At 43.6% G+C, this 18,940-nt stretch overlaps 1 protein-coding gene across 1 annotated transcript in view; it reads left to right on the top strand.

Annotated features, from left to right (window-relative positions):
* Positions 1 to 18,940, top strand: part of grid1b (glutamate receptor, ionotropic, delta 1b) — a 375,427-nt gene that overhangs the window by 342,503 nt on the left and 13,984 nt on the right. Inside the window, 1 exon segment of the mRNA XM_052610800.1 lies at positions 457 to 652. Within this exon segment, the coding sequence (XP_052466760.1) occupies positions 457 to 652 (196 nt within the window).

Here is an 18,940-nt window from a genome sequence, read left to right as displayed (position 1 = left end):
TGAAGGAATTCAGGAGAGGGAAAGAAAACCATTCTCATCGCACATATAGCAAATACAAAAGCCTGTTCATGTGAGCACATTTAAACTGAAGGTTTTTCACTACTACAGTGTGCTATTCCACTTATTTTTCTGTAAGAATTCCTGGAATTCTAAGAAAATAGTTTAATTTCTTCAAAAACATTACATGGAGGTCTGCATGAATTTAGGATATGTCACTAAATAAATAATGTGAGAGACAGAACATTAAAACTGTAAACATCCCATGCACATTTCTGGTGTCTCTCAGTCTTTCTTAGTCAATTACTGTACATCTATTGCTCATACAGTGTATGTAAGGTGAGAGATTGGAATGAACACTAACCATGATTATTAAACCTTTTACTTAATATTTTTAAAAAGGTTTTATTTATTTTATTTTATTTTATTTGTTGATGATCTTTTCTATCTATTCAACAGAACGTTTCAGGATCTTGCAAGGCAGATGGACTATGCCTACGGCACCGTTAGGGACTCAGCAGTGTATGATTACTTCAGAGCCAAAGGTACAAACCCACTGGAGCAGGACAGCACATATGCAGAGCTGTGGAGGACAATCAGCAAAAACAATGGACAGGACTACTCAGTTTCTAGCCCTTCTGAAGGCATACGCAAGGTATGATCATTGCTCACCTATTTGTTATGTGATTTCAAAGATTTATGAAAACAAAAAGACATTTTGAGGAATTTGTTATTGGTGTAATCCTTTTTTTTTATGGCAAAAACTTTTGGACTAATAATTTGTTCTTCACTAATATGTTAATTGCTTCCAAATTTAGTCCATTACTATTGTTGTAATTGTTTGAGCATCTCCCTGACATTCTGAGTCAGAAAATTGTGTCTCTAGCTCAGGAGAACAATAACCAATGATTTTTTTTGCCAAGTTATCAAATATTCAACATACAGCAAGTGAATGTGACATATCTTTTCCTCAAATTCCTGACTTCTCAGTAATGATGGTGATATGCCAAATTAATTCTAGAATATTCTGAGCTCTGGACATTGAAGTTATCAGAACAATCTTTCAATGACCACACATTCTACATCCCCCTATACACTTTGCCCCCCCCCCCCCCCCCCCCTTCGCTCGTTTGTTTGGGCATATTCAATTCATTTCAAGTTTATCTGTATAGCACTTTTTACAATACAAATCGTTAAAGCAACTTTACAGAAAAATTAAGTTTCTACAGTATTTAGTAGTAGCTTATAAGTGGTGACTGTCAGTTTATGTGCATATGACAGGATTTTTCTGAAAAATTAATACAAGGCATAGTCAGCCAGACTATTCTGTCCCTGCTGCAAGTAGGTTGCACCTCGACAGATACTTAAAACAGGATGAAGGCTGAAGAAAAAGTTTTACTTGAAATCTTCAGTTGCACAACATCGTTTTTCTTGTGAAACTATAATACAACACAAAACATAAATTAAGTATAAAGTATGAGTAAATGTAATTTTAAAGAAAGAAATACAATCTAACATTTATATGTGAGAGAACAACAATCTTATTCAAATGTACAACAAATGGTTCTTTTTTAACAGATGAAATACAATAAACAGTTTAACTTACAGACTCTGGCATGAAATAACAAGAATATAGCTTTTATCAGGGAGACATCTACAGCTGCATCACTGCTGTTGTGAAGAGAAATCTAAGATGGCTGCCATGAACCTAAGTCTCATGATGTGCCTCAACCAATAAAATAAATTTCACTAGTTCACGTTTACATACCATTAGCTGAGGTATGGTATGCGTATTTGGCGTGCTGTCCGGGGAAGGGCTCCGAGCTCGGGAATGGCCCAAACCTAGAGTACCCCCCCTTCCCAGTCTATTTATAAAGTGAACTTGAAGTGAGGAGATGGGGTGGAGGAGGGATGCTGATCAACCGTCAATGGATAGAGGTAAGTCAGCGATATTTATACTATGGGATTGATTACTTGATTATGGTTCCCCTGTGTTGATTAGGCTAAGTATCTGACGAGCTCCTCCCGAATCTTATTAGTAAATTACATTTCACTAGTTCACGCTTACATATAATTAGCTGAGATATGGTATGCGTATTTGGCGTGCTGTCCGGGGAAGGGCTCCGAGCTCGGGAATGGCCCGAACCTAGAGTACCCCCCAAAAAGGCAAATGTACAAGAGGACAGCCGCCAGTTTAAAGAATGCCCCCCCAAAAAAGCATAGAGTACTGGCGGGGGCTGATTTGGTTTCTGAGAAGTCATCTCGTTGGCAGGCTGGAAGGGCCTACGTACTCCGGAGGGAGCGACTTGGGCGTGAACTACGTGGTTGTTGGCGCCCGGTCGGTAGGGCTCGAGCCAATGCTCAACTGGAGCTTTTTGGCGTTGGAACGGTGAGCCCTACCGTCCGATGAGGAGGAGCAGTGTGGTTGTGGTGCCCGACCAGGAGGACCCGAGTTGCCTCGACCGGAATAGGTCATGGTGTCGGCGTACAGGCCCTACTGGCTGATAGCCCCTGCTATTCAGTGGGTGAAGGGCCTAACACTGACCGAGAGGGCCCATGAAGCCTCCGACAGGAGATTGAGACTCAGGATGACGAACGTCTGGGTCCTCTCGGTTTGGCAGATAAAAAGCTTTGGGCTGGCCGATAAGGAGGACTCTAGCGACATCCGAAGGGAGATCCCGACTCACGGCATCGGATAGATGAGACTCACTTGCGACCGGCAAGCATAGGCCCATCCGAGAGACTCTCGCCAGACGTCTGAAGGGAGCACACGCAACAGCCGGGTAAGCCTCGGCGGACGGGGAGAGTTGGAAAGGAAAACCCGACTGGGAGGACTCTCGCAGCATCCGATGGGGCCTCTAACTCAGAACATCGAACTGGTAAGCCTCGCCAGATGGGGTTAAAAGATGTGAGAGTAGCTGAGAGTTCTAAGGGAGCACACACATCGAACGGGTAAGCCTCGCTGACCATAGAAAAGGAAAAGGTAAAGTTGTCTAACCGGGAGGCTCTCGCCGGCGTCCGAAGGGAGCACACGCATCGAACGGGTAAGCCTCTCCGGATGGCAGACAGAAAAGGTAACGATAGATGGCCAGGAGGCTCTTGCCAGCGTCCAGTGGGGACTTCCTGTTCCCCAAAACTGGGTGAGCCTCGCAGGCCGTAGGATGGAAAAGGTAAGTTTGTGTGGTCGTTAGGCTGTCGTCAGCGTTTTATGGGAGTTTGCTACTCCCGGCAAGAGACGGGTAAGCCTTGGCGACCGTAGGAAGGAGGGAGGGTTTATTTGTGTGTTTGGTACTTGCGGCATTGAACAGCTTGCTTGTAGGTTTGTAACCTAAACCACATGGTAAGGTCGTGGTTGGCTGGCCAGGAGGATCTCGCCAGCGTCCGATTGGGGGCACTTGCATCGAACGGGTGAGCCTCGCTGGCCAAGGGTGGAAAAGGTCAGGTTGTCTAGCCGGTAGGCTCGGACCGACATCCGATAGGAGCTTTGCTCCAGGAATCGAACTGGTAAACCTCTCTGGCTGAAGGATGGAAAAGGTTGTCCAGCCGGGAGGCTCTTACCTTCGTCCGACAGGAGCTTAGCTCCCGGATCGAACGGTTAAGCCTCGCTGGCCAAAGGACGGAAAAGGTAAGGTTGTCTAGCCGGGAACCTCTCACCTACAATCAATGGGAGCCCTGACTCCATGCATTGGATGGGTAAACCTCTCCGTATGTAAGACAGAATGGCAAAGCAGGTAGCCGGGGGCTTTCACCTATGTCCGAAGGGAGGGTGGGCTCCTGGCAACGAACGGGTAAGCCTTATTGGCCGCAGAATGGAAAAGGTGAGGTTATCTGGCCGGGAGGCTCTCGTCAGCATTCGATGGGAGCTCGAGCTCTTGGCATCGAAGAGAGATGCCTTGCCGGCCATAGGATTGAAAAAGGTAAGGTTATCTGGCCGGGAGGCTATGGCCGGCATCTGGTGTCTTTTTATTTATTTATTTATTATAGTTTTTTATTAAATTTGCGACACCAGATGGGTAGTCTCTCCAGCCATCGGAGGGAAATTTAGTTTTAGCTGCGATGTACTCGTTGGTGTTCGATAGGTAAGTGTCGCTGACTTTTTTTTTTGGGGGGGGGGGTTAATCAGGCTTTTTAATCGGGTAAGCTTCGCTGGTGGTCGGATGGAAAGTCCGAGATTGCTTAAGCGGAAAAGCATCTGACAGGATTTTAATACTTGCGATGTCATACGAGTAAGCTTTGCTGATAGTTGAACGGAGAAGGCAAAGGTTGGCTCAACTGGGAGCACTCTTGCAGCGCCTGACAGGGAGTTCGATACCAAGGATGATTTGTTTGTCTACGAGGGTAGACGCTGTGAGGCTTACTTGAATAATTGTTTAGTTTAGTGAGCTGCTTCCGATAATGAGTCCGAAAGATCTTGGTGCAGTCATAGAATTCGAAATTAAGCGTGCAAAAATAAATTGGATTTCCTGTGCCAGTGTACCCTAAATAGGTGCCATGTATCGGCGATGTGGTCATTGTCAGCACGTGAAATCGATGGTACATATCAACGATGTAATCGTGGATGGGTGGAGTAAGAGAAAGATTCTTTATACTTGTCTGAGCTTACTGTTTGCCATTTTGACCATGCAGGTGCAGGAAAAGAGCCTATGGAATCAGCAATAATCTAAAAAATATACTTTTGGACGTACTGATAACTGGCATTAAGTATAAAATACTATATTTAAATACTGCTAGTTCATGTAGTCGGCACTACTGTCATCCCGCTTGTCCTGTGATTTTTTTTTTTTTTTTTTTTTTATGTATACGATAGTAGATTCCATTTAAAGTCCAATGATTTAACCCTAATATGGATGTAAACTAATGCCTTGAATATAAGGTATTCAAAAACCGGTAAGTGCATATATTTGGATTGAGTTTGGTTGAAATGATGCCTTGGTCCGCGCTCCGGATCACATGCCTCATGATGAGGTTTTTTTTTTTTTACATATATATATTTAGGTATAAAGGCAGACACTGCGTGGCAGTGAGGGGGTATAGGAAAGGCTCCTGCGGAATCAGACACTGCTGCGGCAATGAGGAGGTACAGGAAAGGCTCCTGCGGGAGCAGACACTGCTGCGGCAGTGAGGAGCTATAGGAAAGGCTCCTGTGGGAGCAGACACTGCGCGGCAGTGAGGAGGTATAGGAAAGGCTCCTGCGGGAGCAGACACTGCTGCGGCAGTGGGGAGAACGGGAAAGGCTCCTGCGGGAGTACAACATTTGTCCACGAGCTAACACTTCGATGTTTACCGTTCAGGAATGGGAATAGTTTTCCTGACATGATGGAAAATTATCACTGAAATGATGTTTTATCGAAATATTGGTGAAATATAAAAGCCAAGTCTTTAGACTTTCAATTGATGTGTGGTTTATCCAGATCAAGTAAGAGTGTGATGTTTAATGTGCTGTGAAAGCGGAACGATGATGAACTGGGGCCGTTGGCGATGCTTGAAAGCAAATGGGTTAACAGCAGTTATGTGCTATTCGCTTCCAAGTGGTTTCTAAAGATATTTACTTGCCAGTTTTTTCGTATTACGGTCCTTAAAAGGCGACAGTAATTTTACTCACGCTTGCTATCCTGCATCAAAACACGAGGGCAGATGCGTTTTAGATTAATTTTGAGTGATCACGCCAGTGAATGGTGAAATAGGTGCCTAAATGATTTGATCCTACCAAAGACTTGCACGTAAAATTAAAATGTAAAATTAAATTAAGCATTTAGCAGACGCTTTTATCCAGAGACTTACAAGCTTTTTTTTTCTTTTTTTTTCTTAAATCATGGAACTTAAGTCTGTATCATTTCGGTAAGGCGAATGTAATGCCTTGGCTTCGTGGTTAAAAGTGGCATCATCATCCGAAGGAATGTTTGTATCTGTAGTCCAAATCTATGCGCAATACACACTCCAGATCAGCGGGTGGCGGTAAAGCACCTTTATGCTGGTTTGCCAAAATCGCTATAAAACACTAGTAGAAGAAGACGGAAACTGCGTCATGACGTCGTTTAACAAACTTAAGCCGCGAACCTGCTTTTAGATGCAACACTTTGGAAGCCAACTGCCATTGCAAGATTCTGTGTACTGTTTTTGGTCCAATAATTAATATCTCTGTCTGTAATGAGTGGGGTGGGGCCGAGAGCCGTGGGACCAGAGTGAGGTCGGTGGAGTGATTGGAAATGAGCAACACCTGCTCCACTCACCGGTCTTGAGTCCCACGGAGGAGATTGGAAGGATACAGTGTTGAACGCAGCAGTAAGATCAAGTAAAATTAGCAATGAGATGCAGCCTTGATCTGATGCAAGAAGCATGTCATTTGTAATTTTAACAAGTGCAGTTTCTGTGCTATGCTGGGGCCTGAAACCTGACAGAAATTTTCATACAGATAATTTTTTTGCAGAAAGGAGCTTAATTGAGCAGAAACATCTTTATAAAAAATTTAGACATAAATGGAAGATTTGAAATGGACCTATAATTTGCCAGTTCACTAGGATCTAGTTGGGGTTTCTTAATAAGAGGCTTAATAACCGCCAGCTTAAATGGTTTTGGGATGTGACCTAAAGATAACTACGAGTTAATAATATTGAGAAGCGGTTCTTTGGCTACAGGTAACAACTCTATAGTAATTTAGTGGGCACAGGATATAATAAACAAGTTGTTGGTTTATATGCAGTGATAAGTTTATTTAGCTCTTCCTGTCCTGTAGTTGTAAAGCACTGCAGTTTATCTTTGGGTGTGATGGATGAAACTGAAGTATTAGACACTGTGGAATCTACATTAGCTATTGTATTTCTAATGTTATTTATTTTATTATTATTATTCAGTGAAGAAAGTCATTAATATTAAACGTTGATGGAATATTTGAATCAGGTGGCGTCTGGTTATTTGTTAATCTAGCCATTTTAAATAGTATTAGCACACATTAGTATTAAGTTTATTATTTTATTTTAAAAAAACTAAATACATAAAGTGCAATTATATTATAACTATTATTAATACATTTTTATAGTTATTTCTACTGAGTCACGCTATATGTAGTGTGAGGACCAAGTTCCAGGTTCCCTTATATATAAACTTCAATAAGCCCCTTGAAGCTGTTGTAGTTCCATCAAAGCTGGTTCCATCCTGATGAATGACAGCTATGAGTGTATATATTCAGGAAAATAAACCGTGGAACTCTGACCAATGATTGGACAGTTTACTCACACGTGATTTGTATTAACAAATTTGGTACGTTTAGAAACTTTTCCAAGTAAAAGCAAACTGCACCAAGAATAAAAAGCAAAATTGTAATAATTTTAATCAGTTTCAGAACAAAGCAATTGATCTAGAGGTGTAAAAGTCCCCTTATATTACATACAGGATGTTCGGGTCCACTGGAATATGGGCTAATAAAAGTGTGGAAATTTTAGGTCCTGTGTGCTTTTATTCTGTCCCCCTACTGTCTGGTACTGCTACAAGTTTGGGTATGTGTGTTTTATGTGTGTGTATGTGCATGTGAAAGTGTGAGAGAGTTTTGCATTCCTCATTGCAGCGTTTTGGACAATTTGCAGATGAGAAACCACCGTTTGAGGCAGGCCACAGTAAAGGGAAATACAGTAGTCCAGGCATAATGTTATAAAAGCAGGGATTATGGTCTTCAAATCTTTGTGGGGCAAAAACTGTTTCATTTTAGCAATTGAGCTCAGACAGAAGCTGCCCTTTACCACTGTGCTAATTTGTTTCTCAAAGTTGAGTAACGAATCAAATGCAACCCCAAGATATCTTACAAAGGGTTGAACACTGGCAGATAGAGACCCTAAATTAAAAAACAGTCCTACAGTATCCTAAAATCAGAATTTTGCTTTTGCTTAATTTAGTTGCAAAAAAATGTTGTTGAGATCAGAGGCCAACCACTACAGAGAGACACCCTGAATGCCCATCAACTTGTCCATACATCAGAATACTATGATCAATTGTATCGAATGCTGGACTTAAGTCCAACAAAACAAGCACTGCATATGAACCAGTATCGAAAACTTGCAAAAGGTCATTGCTAACCTTCAACAGTACAGTTTCTGTGCTGTGCAGTGATCTAAAACCCGACTGAAAATTATCTAAAACATTGGACATACTGACATAGAAATTCAACTGATGATTAAAAAAAAAAAAAAATCTATAATAGCTGTGAAATAAAAGCCAACTTAGAAATAGATCTGAGAATACTGAGGATAGACGGATCAAGATGAGGTTTTTTAAGCAGAGGGTGAACCACACCATGTTTGAAACTAGCCTGGTACAACTTCATTTGCTAAAGAAGAATTAATGATGGCTGTAACAGCTGGACTCAGGGTTGAAAACACTTCCTTAAGGGGATGGTTCACTTTCAAATTAGATTTTGATATGTTTTAGCTTACCTCAAGGGCATCCAAGATGTAGGTGTCTTTGTTTCCGCAGTAGTTCCCATTTTGATATTTTTAGGTTAAACCGTTCTTGTCTGTGACTCATATAATGAAGGTCTATGGTCAACACCTCAAAGAGCATGCACAGAGGAGTCCAAATTAAACAATTCCCCATCGTAAGTACACATTGATGACCGAAGACTCGAAACGAGCGGTTTGTGTAAGAAAACGAACAGTATTTATATAGTTTTTACCTCTTGTACACAACCACGTCCAACTAACCTGAGGGTGCGTGTGCTTCCTGTTGTCGTGTGACGTTTGTCCGGGCTCTGGCTTAGTCTGTGCAAGCGCGGAAAGCCCCGGAACTTATCTCTCGAAATCTAACGATTTCAGCACTGCTTAGCTTAAGTGGGCAACCGGTCTTGGGCTCAAGGGTGACATGGCTGCCGGCATTATAACAATATCAGCTAGCTGTACAGAGGAAATTGGATGAAACAGATCCATAGTTTTCAAACCTGTTGGTGAACAGCTCAATGGGGAATCTTATGTTGATGGTTTAATAAAAGCCTTAACACCTTAACTGTCACCCAGTCCCGAATACGGGACGCCTACGTTTACTTCACTATATTACAATCAAATCTAATCTAATCTTGACAAACTATATGTAGTTGGAAAGGTCCCAAATATATATTTTACCAATGTTTTTTTGTTAAAAATTATGTAGTAAAAGTAATAGATTAATTTATGACAAGAGTGCACCCTCAAAAATCTACATTATAACAGGAGTTTTGACCTTTATTTAAAAAAAGACTTCATTGTTGCCTTTTTCTATATCACATTTTAGAAAACATCAGAAATTATATATCATTTGAAAACATAAAATCTCAAAATTCATCCTTTAAAACCCATTTTAAAATCAGACATTGCATTACCATTTAAATGGTACATCAATATCATGTTACAAAATGTTTTCAGTCATGAATTATAAAAATTAAGGTTTGTATCATGCACATTCAAGTCTATATTCAAATACGTGAGTGACAGTTAATTAATATTAAATTATTTATTATCATTTTCTTTTTTTTAAGTTCTCAAAGGTTTCCTGAGATGGATCAAAAGATAGGGGAGGCAAGGGATTTAACACTAAATCAATGGTCTTAAGCAGCATCTTCGGTCGGTTCACATTTTCAATAATGAGTTTGGAAAGGAATTCAGACTTCGCCTCTTTAACTGACTTTCGGTGACATGCAATCATACACTCATACACTTGGAGTTTGTCTATTTTCCATTTTCAATCTTCCTTACGACACTCTTGTCTAAGAGCGTGTGTATTATCATTTAACCAAGGCTGAGTGGTGCCCTTTCCCTTCGAATTCCTTGGCTTAAGGGGATCAATAGAATCTACAGAAATGGAGCAGGAATTAGTAAAACCTCCACTATCTCTTCAGTGTTTAATTTGTCAAAGGCAGCAACATCTACAGAGTAGTGCTCTGAAAATAAACTGGCAGTGGATGGCTGAATATAAAGAGAATAACTTAAAGACTGAGAGCATGTGGGGGTGGGGGAATCACAAACAAATTCAAACACAATTTGCAAATGGTCTGAAAAAGTCCCAAATTATTAGTAGGGCTCAAAGCAAATTGTGACAGATTTAAAGATTCAGTGAGACATAACTCTGTCACTAGATGTTTAGATGGACAGCAAAGGTGAATATTAAAGTCTCCTAGAATCAACAGTCTATATCACTATGAGACACGATAGTAGCGGGGAGCTCAGATAATTGCTTAAAATAGTCCTTGTTGAGTTTCGAAGGCCTGTAAATCATTGCACATAATACACCTTATGTTGATTCTCATTAACTGTACCTCAAAGTTGGAGTACACATCTGTATATACATATATATATATTTTGTTTTTAGCAACACCACCACCATGACCAGAAAGTCAAGGAGTGTTAAAAGATAAAAATAAAAACACAAAGCACAAGAAGAAAGTTCACAAAGAGATGTTAGTTCATCCAGTTTCAGCCATGTTCCAGCCACACATAAAAAATCAAGGGAATTTGTGATGAAAAAGTCATGATTTGTTTGCCAGAGACCGCACATTTATTAAGTCTGTGGCACAGCACTTACATAATTTGGAGATAAAAAGTTATTTGAACAGAAATTTAGGGATTTACAGAACGAGATCCCAACTATGATGAAGGACGACGGGATGAAATTACTGGAATGTAATCATCAAGGAGGCGAACTGCGCACCTTTACAGAAACTGTGTTAAGATTCTCTGTGAACATATCGAGGACATTGCAGAATTTCCAAAGAAGCACAGGCAGAAAGAGGATATTAACAGTTCAGATTATGCAGATCCGAGTGTGAATGCAATGATAAAACACTTAAATAATATCAACCTTTGGGGATAAATAATGATCCATTGTATTGCTACCAATCACTAAGGTTATAAAGTTTTGATATTATAAATCTATGAGGATAGGGATATCCACACCACAGCTATAACAATAACGACACAAATGAATTACTTTCAGCAAACTAGCATGATCATTTAAATTGCAGACTACATAACTTACTCGGTTACTAATGTAACCTTGGTTCCCTGAGATACGGGAACGAGTATTGTGTCTGTTTAAGCTGCTTTAGGGAAAACTAATTTTTCTCTGAATACTGAAGTCTGTTTCAATCACGCAGTGTAACTGCATGGCCATTTGATCGTGCAGTGTGTTAAAAAAAATGCCTGCCATCTGGCTATATAAGTGTGCACTTCGCCATAGGATCCTTAAGTTACTAAGAGGTTAGACGACTGATGCTAGAGCTTGCCTTGAGCAACGAGCCCCAGAGGGATCGAGCAATTCTTCCAAGAAAATATTGTACAGCCCCAGAACCCAAGTGGGCCCAAGCATGAAATGCATTTACCGTGACCGTCAGCAGTTTGCAGGGGAGTCTGATGGCAAAGTGCACACTTATATAGCCAGAGGGCTCTGATGCCATACGCTCCTGCAGCTCTTCTGCCGAGCCATTGGTTCATTTTTTAATACACTGCATGAACCAATGTCCATGCCAGATACACTGCATGGATTAAAAAGGCTTTAGTAGTCTAAGAAAAAGGAGTTTTCCCCAAAGCGTCTTAAGTAGACTCAGTATGAGTGTAGTATCAATAGGGAACGTCTTGGTTACATATGTAACCCTCGTTCCCTGAAGGAGGTGTAAGGGAAACAGGTCAATTTAGCTCAAAGGGAATCATTTAAGATTTTAAAGGGAATTTGAACAGAATCACTGTTTCACGGCTGTTCACGGAGACGCGCCTGCGGTTCAGTGAACGAGCCGTTTAACATCAAATCTGCGCTGGATACTAATATCCAAACTATAGTGAAACCACTATCAGTTAGCACAGTAACAAGATCGGCAGTTTAAGACATTAACTTGTAAGCACAAAACACAAGATACTTCTCTTTTCAATATGAATAAGGCTTTATTAGATAAATCTAAGACATATAAACTAATCTAACACATAAACGCACGCACACATACATTCACACAAGTTGCAGGGAGGTCGAAAGTTAAGGAAAGATGAGTTTAAGAGAATGGAAATATGGAATCCCAAGTTAACAGCAATACGTTAAATTGCATAGACATGAACAACCATCAATCACGTAATTAGCCCTTGCATTGAGTTCCTCAATGTGACTAAAATTATATTAGATACACCAGCACAACAAATATCTGGGGATACGTTGCCTTAGTTTCCTGTGAAAGGGACTCCCGTTGAAAGGGGTATCCCGGTGTCGCTGATTGGCTGGAAGTTCAGTAGTGAAGTGACGTCTTGGGAAGCCCGTGGTTGTTGGGCGTTGGCTGAAAGTGCAGAGTCGTGTACGCTGGTCGAAGTTGAACGGGCATCCGAGGTCAGGCGTCGGAGACTCAACGTTACAAAACTTAACTCAGAACACGAAACTCTCAAACGGAAAAGAAAAGAAATAAAGTTTGACAAGACTAGGTTGTGTTCCTTCTCATTGTGGCATAGAAGCAGCAGGCAGGCACGCTGGAACCGCGCTCAAAGAACAATGATGACTAACCGCATGGCTAGATGCTACAAGCTAAAGCTACAAGCTAAAAGCTAAGAGCAGGCATGACTGATAGCACGAGCAAGGCTGGAACTAAAAGCAGACATGGCTAATAGCAGCAGCTAGCGACTAAAGCAGACTAAAAGCAAGGCATGACTGATAGCACAAGCAATGCTAGAACTAAAAGCCGACATGGCTAATAGCAGCAGCTAGACTAGAACTAAAAGCAAGGCATGACTGATAGCACAAGCAATGCTAGAACTAAAAGCCGACATGGCTAATAGCAGCAGCTAGACTAGAACTAAAAGCCAAAATTTAATCGTATCCAAAGTATTTAAACTTTCCTGTTGGCCACCCCTCAAATGTTGCCTTGACCAATCAGATATGTTCTTGGGGTGGGTATCATAAATAATTTGTTTATCTTACCAAGCATGTGGTTCTTGCCTCACAGGGTCTAATTTTGGACATGATTCCTATAACATGATTATGATATATTTTACAAATAAATGATTGTCAGGACAATATCAAGCAAGAAAATGCGATTATTTCAATACTAGACATGACTATGTACCCTATAGTTATCAAAAGACATACACAATAAGTGATTATACATGATAGTCAAATGTGTGGGTTACACGTAAATGAATATGGAGTTAAGCAATGGAATGATTCATTCATAAGTCTTTTTTGAGTTCATTCTGGTCCATATATAATGTATAAAAAGGGTTTCTTTGCCATTCTCTGGCAAAGGACTTTTCTGTGAAGACAAAGGTTTAAAGCCCTTCCCCCTTAGGAATTTCAGTCTGGTTTCACTGGCTGGGGGGGGGGGAAGTCAATGCAAGTATTTAACTTGATCTCCTGGGTTTACATGTGATGTCCAGCGTTGCATTCCAATCACGAACAATAAATTTGACAATCTCTTCTTCGAATTAAAATTGTCAATAATTGTTCTATTGGTGTTAATGTTGAAAGCTGTTGTGTGAACAAGTTGGTTGGTTGGTTATCTTGCTTGGTTCTTGTGGCACTAGAACTGATTTATGACTTCCTGAGGAATTCAGCTCATGTTTCAATGCACACAGCTCTGATAGACTCTTTGATTTGTCTGATTTGACTCATTTCTGCTACAGAGGGAACGGAGACGTGATGAATGGGACCTCGCCCGAGAGCCCAATCACCTTCGAGTGGTAAAAAACGAGCCAATGGTACACAGAATGGTACAAGTCAGCGGAACAGCAATGTGGCAAGGGGACGTAACATCTCCGTTCCCTCCTTCAGGGAACGAGGCTTACATACGTAACCAAGACATTCCCTTTCAGTCGGTCAAGTTCGATGTTACTAATGGGGTCCCTTACAAAATGCCACATGGCTGTCTTCCAGCGACCCGTGTGAGTGATAGCACCCTGTCGTAAGGCCAGCAGGAGTGAGGGCCTATAGCTCACACAGAATACACTGGGTAGCATATTCCAGCTGTACATTTGGTAGCAGGCTGCCTGCCTGTGGGAGGAGTTACAGAAGGAAGGTATCCACCAAGGTGGTGATACATAAGAGCAAGGGGCTTGCCAAGGGAAAGACACATGCTGCGGAGAGACTTACTGTGGACATACACACGTGGGATTGCCCAGAAAGGGGAATCACAACACATGGAGGCACCTAGTCCCACAGAGGCCTGACCAAAGGGCATGTACACAAGTGTTGGACATTAACAGTGCTGGAGGAAACCAGGGTTCTGATTGATGAACTCACCTGAGGGGAATAGCGCACACATCCAGTCTGCAGAGTGGCATGGCGCAGCAAGTGGATTGACACCGAGCAGGTTCTTACTAGCCCGAAGGGGCGAGTACCCAGGAGGACACGGGCTCTACACAGAGATTATAAAATATAAAAAAATGTGTTAGGTGTTGCCCAGCCCGCAGCTCTACAGATGTCTGTTAACGAGGCGCCATACACCAGCACCTAGGAGGAAGCTAAACTCCTAGTTGAGTGAGCTCTCACCCCCAGGGGGCATGGAAGGTCTTGAGCCTGATAAGCCAAGACAATAACATCCACTATCCAGTGGGATAACCTCTGCTTGGAGACAGCCTTTCCCTTCTGCTGGCCTCCATAACAGACAAAGAGCTGTTCTGAGGTCCTAAGGCATGCAGAGTTCTGTCCACGTAGGTGAGGAGCGCACGTACTGGACAGAGCAGCGCCATGGCTGGGTCTGCCTCCTCCAGGGGCAGTGCTTGCAAGTTCACCACCTGATCCCTAAAAGGAGTGGTGGGAACTTTGGGCACGTACCCAGGCCGGGGTCGCAAAATAACGTGAGAGTTAGCCAGCCCGAATTCCAGGCACGCTTCATCAACTGAAAATGCCTGCAGGTCCCCGACCCTCTTCACCGAAGCCAAAGCCGTCAGGAGCGCAGTTTTCAAAAATAAAAACTTTAGCTCAACTGAGAGCAAGGGTTTGAAGCTCTCTGCAGTGCCGATAGAACCACTGCGAGGTCCCAAGAGGTGACTTGCTGAGGGCGAGGCAGATTGAGCCTCCTTGCTCCTCTCAGGAACCTGATGATCAGATTGTGCCTCCCAAGAGACTTACTTTCAACAGGGTCATGGTGAACCTAAATGACGGACTGGGGGTGGAGTCTCCATTCCCCAGGGCTAGACTGCTGCCGTGAGAGCTCGTCAGCTGCACGATTGAGCCTGCCTGGAATGTGAATGGCACGAAGCAACCTCAGATGCTTGTGACTCCACAAGAGGAGATGGCGAGCAAGTTGCGACATGTGGCGGGAGCGTAGACCACCTTGACGGTTGATGTACACTACAGTGACAGTGTTGTCTGTACGGACCAGAACGTGCTTGTCCTTCAGCAGGGCCCTTAAGCGGTGCAGAGCAAGCCGTACTCTTAGCAACTCGAGGCAATTGACATACCACTGAAGTTGGGGTCCTGTCCAGGAGCCCGACACAGCATGCCCGTTGCACATGGCAACCCAGCCCTTGGCAGAGGCATCTGTTGACACAACAACATGTCTGGACATTGGTTCTAGGGGCACGCCAGCCCGTAAAAATGAGGGGTCCAACCAGGGGGTGAAGTTTCGGTGGTAGGCCAGTGCCCTGTTGCCATACCCCCCTTGGGACTCGGTCGTGAAGCCAGTGCTGAAGCGGTCTCATATGTAGTAACCCGAGCAGTACCGCCGCCACGGACGCCATATGCCCCAGTTTCAGTGGAACTGCTATCTTGCCCTTGAATTGTCTCAGGCAATTCAGCAGTGACTGCGCGCTCGTTCATAAGCCGCGCGAACATGGCGACCGAGTCTATTTCCATACCGAGAAAAGAGATCCTCTGCACAGGAGAGAGCTTGCACTTTTCCCAGTTGACCTGAAGACCCAGTCGGGCAAGGTGTCTGAGCACCATATCCCTGTGCTCGCACAACCGCTCTTGAGAGTGAGCTAGGATCAGCCAGTCGTCGAGGTAGTTGAGGATACAGACATCTTGTTCCCTGAGAGGAGCCAGGGCTCCCTCTGCGACCTTCGTAAAGACGCGGAGAGACAGGGCCAACACGAATGGGATAACATTGTACTGATATGCCTGCCCCTCGAAAGCAAACCGAAGAAACAGTCTGTGTCGAGGAAGAATGGAGACATGAAAGTATGTGTCTTTCAGGTTGATTGCTGCAAACCAATCCATCAGACGAATGAATTCGAAAATGCCCTTGGGCATTAGCATCTTGAACGGGAGTCTGTGCAGAGGTCGGTTCAAGGCACGCAAGTCCAGGATTGGCCTTAACCCACCTGTCTTCTTGGGTACTATGAAGTAAGGGCTTGTCGTCTGGAGGGACCGGCTCTATCACGTCCTTTGCCAGCAGAGTTGCGACCTCCGCGCGCATGAAAGGGGCATCTTTGCCCACCATCGTCGTGTGGACACCCTGAAACCTGGGGGGATGCCGGGCGAACTGAATCGCATGGCCGAGCCTGAGTGTCCAGATGAGCCAGTGGGAAGGCCTGGGGAGCTCTAGCCAGGATCCCAGAAACTTAATCAACGGGTTCAAGGGGACTACAGGCATACCCACAGTGGGGCAGCGGGCCATTGGCGGAACAAAAATAAAACGAGAACAAAGGATTCTCCCCCGGCCCTCCTCCTGGGAAAGGAGTGGTCCTGCTACCATCTCCTGACAAGCTGATGTCTCCAACTCTGGGTCGCCCGTCTCAGGAACGCCGCTTGGCCTGGCATTTGGCAGGCTTGGGGCAGAGACGAGTTGCAGCCCTTCTGCGGCCATCTCCTCGCTGCTGCCGGGGTGAAGGCTGCTGCTGTGGCCGAGCGGGAGTGGAGGAGGCCGCGGGGAGGGTGCCCTCTGCGACAAGCAGGCTGAGGCGGCTGTGCTGGCGGCGGGGTGGAGGCAGCAGTGGGCTGCCGGGACAGGATGTGTCTGATGGCCTCAGACTGCTTCTGGGCGGCAGAGAATTGCTGGGCAAAGCTCTCTACCGCGTCACCGAAGAGGACATCCTGAGAGACCAGGGAGTTGAGGAGCTGAGCCAGATCAGAATCCCTCATGTGTGCCAGGTTCAGCCATAGGTGGCGAGGAGGTTGGCTCCCTGGCCACCAGCCGAAGTAGCCCTCTTACAAGAAGAAGAGCTAGAACGGGGTGTGGCAGAGGGGACTCTATACCTTTTAAGGTAATTGAGTCTCTATCTCAATGCAGAGATGGCCATGTCCCCGCAATGAGAAGATGAGCCATCCACAAATGCAGTCTCAGTGTGCTGGAAGCCCAGACACGTGACACAGCGATGGTGGCCATCACGAGGAGCGATGTTTCGACCGCACCCAGAAATACAAGGGCGAAATGACATCTTTAAAAAGACGCAAATCGGCCCGTATCTCTTTTGTGAAAGAAATTTGCTCTTTCAGAGGTGTTGAAGTGCTCAGGGGAACGCGGGAGCTGTCGCAGGAAACCCAGATGAACCGCTGAATCGTGCCGTCAGACCAACACCAGCTCTTGCTTGTAGCACTCCGGTGAAAGCAGCACCCGATGTGCTCGGCTCCGAAGCAAAAGCTTGAATGCGAGTTGCTCGCGTTGTTCCTTTTATACCCGCTCTGCGGGGTGGAGCCCGAGATGCAAATCCCGCAGACCAAGGTATTTTGTGTACCATTGGCTGGTTTTGTACCACTCGAAAGTGATTGGGCTCTCGGGCGAGATCCCATTTGTAACGTCGAACGTGACCGACTGAAAGGCAACTGCAGCACAGACTGAACAGTTAAAACTAATATACAGCTGCTGGTCATATAATTAGAATATTTCACAAATTCCATTCAAAAAGTGAAACTAGTATATTATATTCATTCATTACACACAGACTGATTTATATATTTTAATTTTGATGATTATAACTGACAACTAAGGAAAATCCCAAATTCAGTATCTCAGAAAATTAGAATATTGTGAAAAGGTTCAATATTGAAGTCACCTGGTGCCACACTCTAATCAGCTAATTAACTAAAAACACCTAAATGGTCTCTCAGTATAGTTCTGTAGGCTACACAATCATGGGGAAGAGACTGCTGTAGCAGAAATGAGTCGAACCAGACAAATTAAAGAGTCTATCAGAGCTGTGTGCATTGAAACGAGAGATGAACTCCTCAGGAAGTCATAAATCAGTTCTAGTGCCACAAGAACCAAGCAAGACCCTTACGAAAAATAACCATGGTTTTATTATAGTAAAACTGTAGTAACCAGTTTGTAGTAAGTTTTTTGGCGTATTGACTGCCATTTGTAAAACCACAAATTTACTACAAATACCATGGTTAAACTATGGTTAATATAGCAAAACCATGGTTAATTTGTGGTTACCATGGTTTAACTACAGTAACCATGGTTTTTTGGTTTTATTTGTAGTAAAACCATGGTTAATTTTCGTAAGGGGATAACCAACCAACTTGTTCACACAACAGCTTTCAACATTAACACAAATAGAACAATTATTGACAATTTTAATTCAAAGAAGAGATTGTCAAAGTTATTGTTCGTGGGAAGAGGAAGTTTAAATACTTTGGACACCATGAAATTTGGCTTTTTAGTTCTAGTCTTGCTTGTGCTATCAGTCATGCGGGCTTTCAGTCTGCTTTTAGTCGGCTTTTAGTCCCTAGCTGCTGCTATTAGCCATGTCTGTTTCTAGTCTCTAGCTATGCTTCTGCTAGCTTGTAGCTTCTAGCCATGCAGCTTAGTCATCACTGTTTGAGCGCGGTTCCTGCGTGCTTCGGCCTGCCTGCTGCTACTATGCCACGATGAGAAAGAACACAACCTAGTCTCGTCAAACTTTATTTCTTTTCTTTTCCGTTTGAGAGTTTCGTGTTCTGAGTTAAGTTTTGTAACGTCGAGTCTCCGACGCCTGACCTCGGATGCCCGTTCAACTTCGACCAGCGCACACGACTCTGCACTTTCAGCCAACGCCCAACAACCACGGGCTTCCCAAGACGTCACTGCACTACTGAA

The sequence above is a fragment of the Carassius gibelio genome, chromosome A12 (assembly GCF_023724105.1).
Source record: "Carassius gibelio isolate Cgi1373 ecotype wild population from Czech Republic chromosome A12, carGib1.2-hapl.c, whole genome shotgun sequence".
Taxonomy (NCBI): Eukaryota; Metazoa; Chordata; class Actinopteri; order Cypriniformes; family Cyprinidae; genus Carassius; species Carassius gibelio.
Note: the sequence above shows the minus strand (reverse complement) of the source record. Positions and strands in the feature narration are given on the sequence as shown.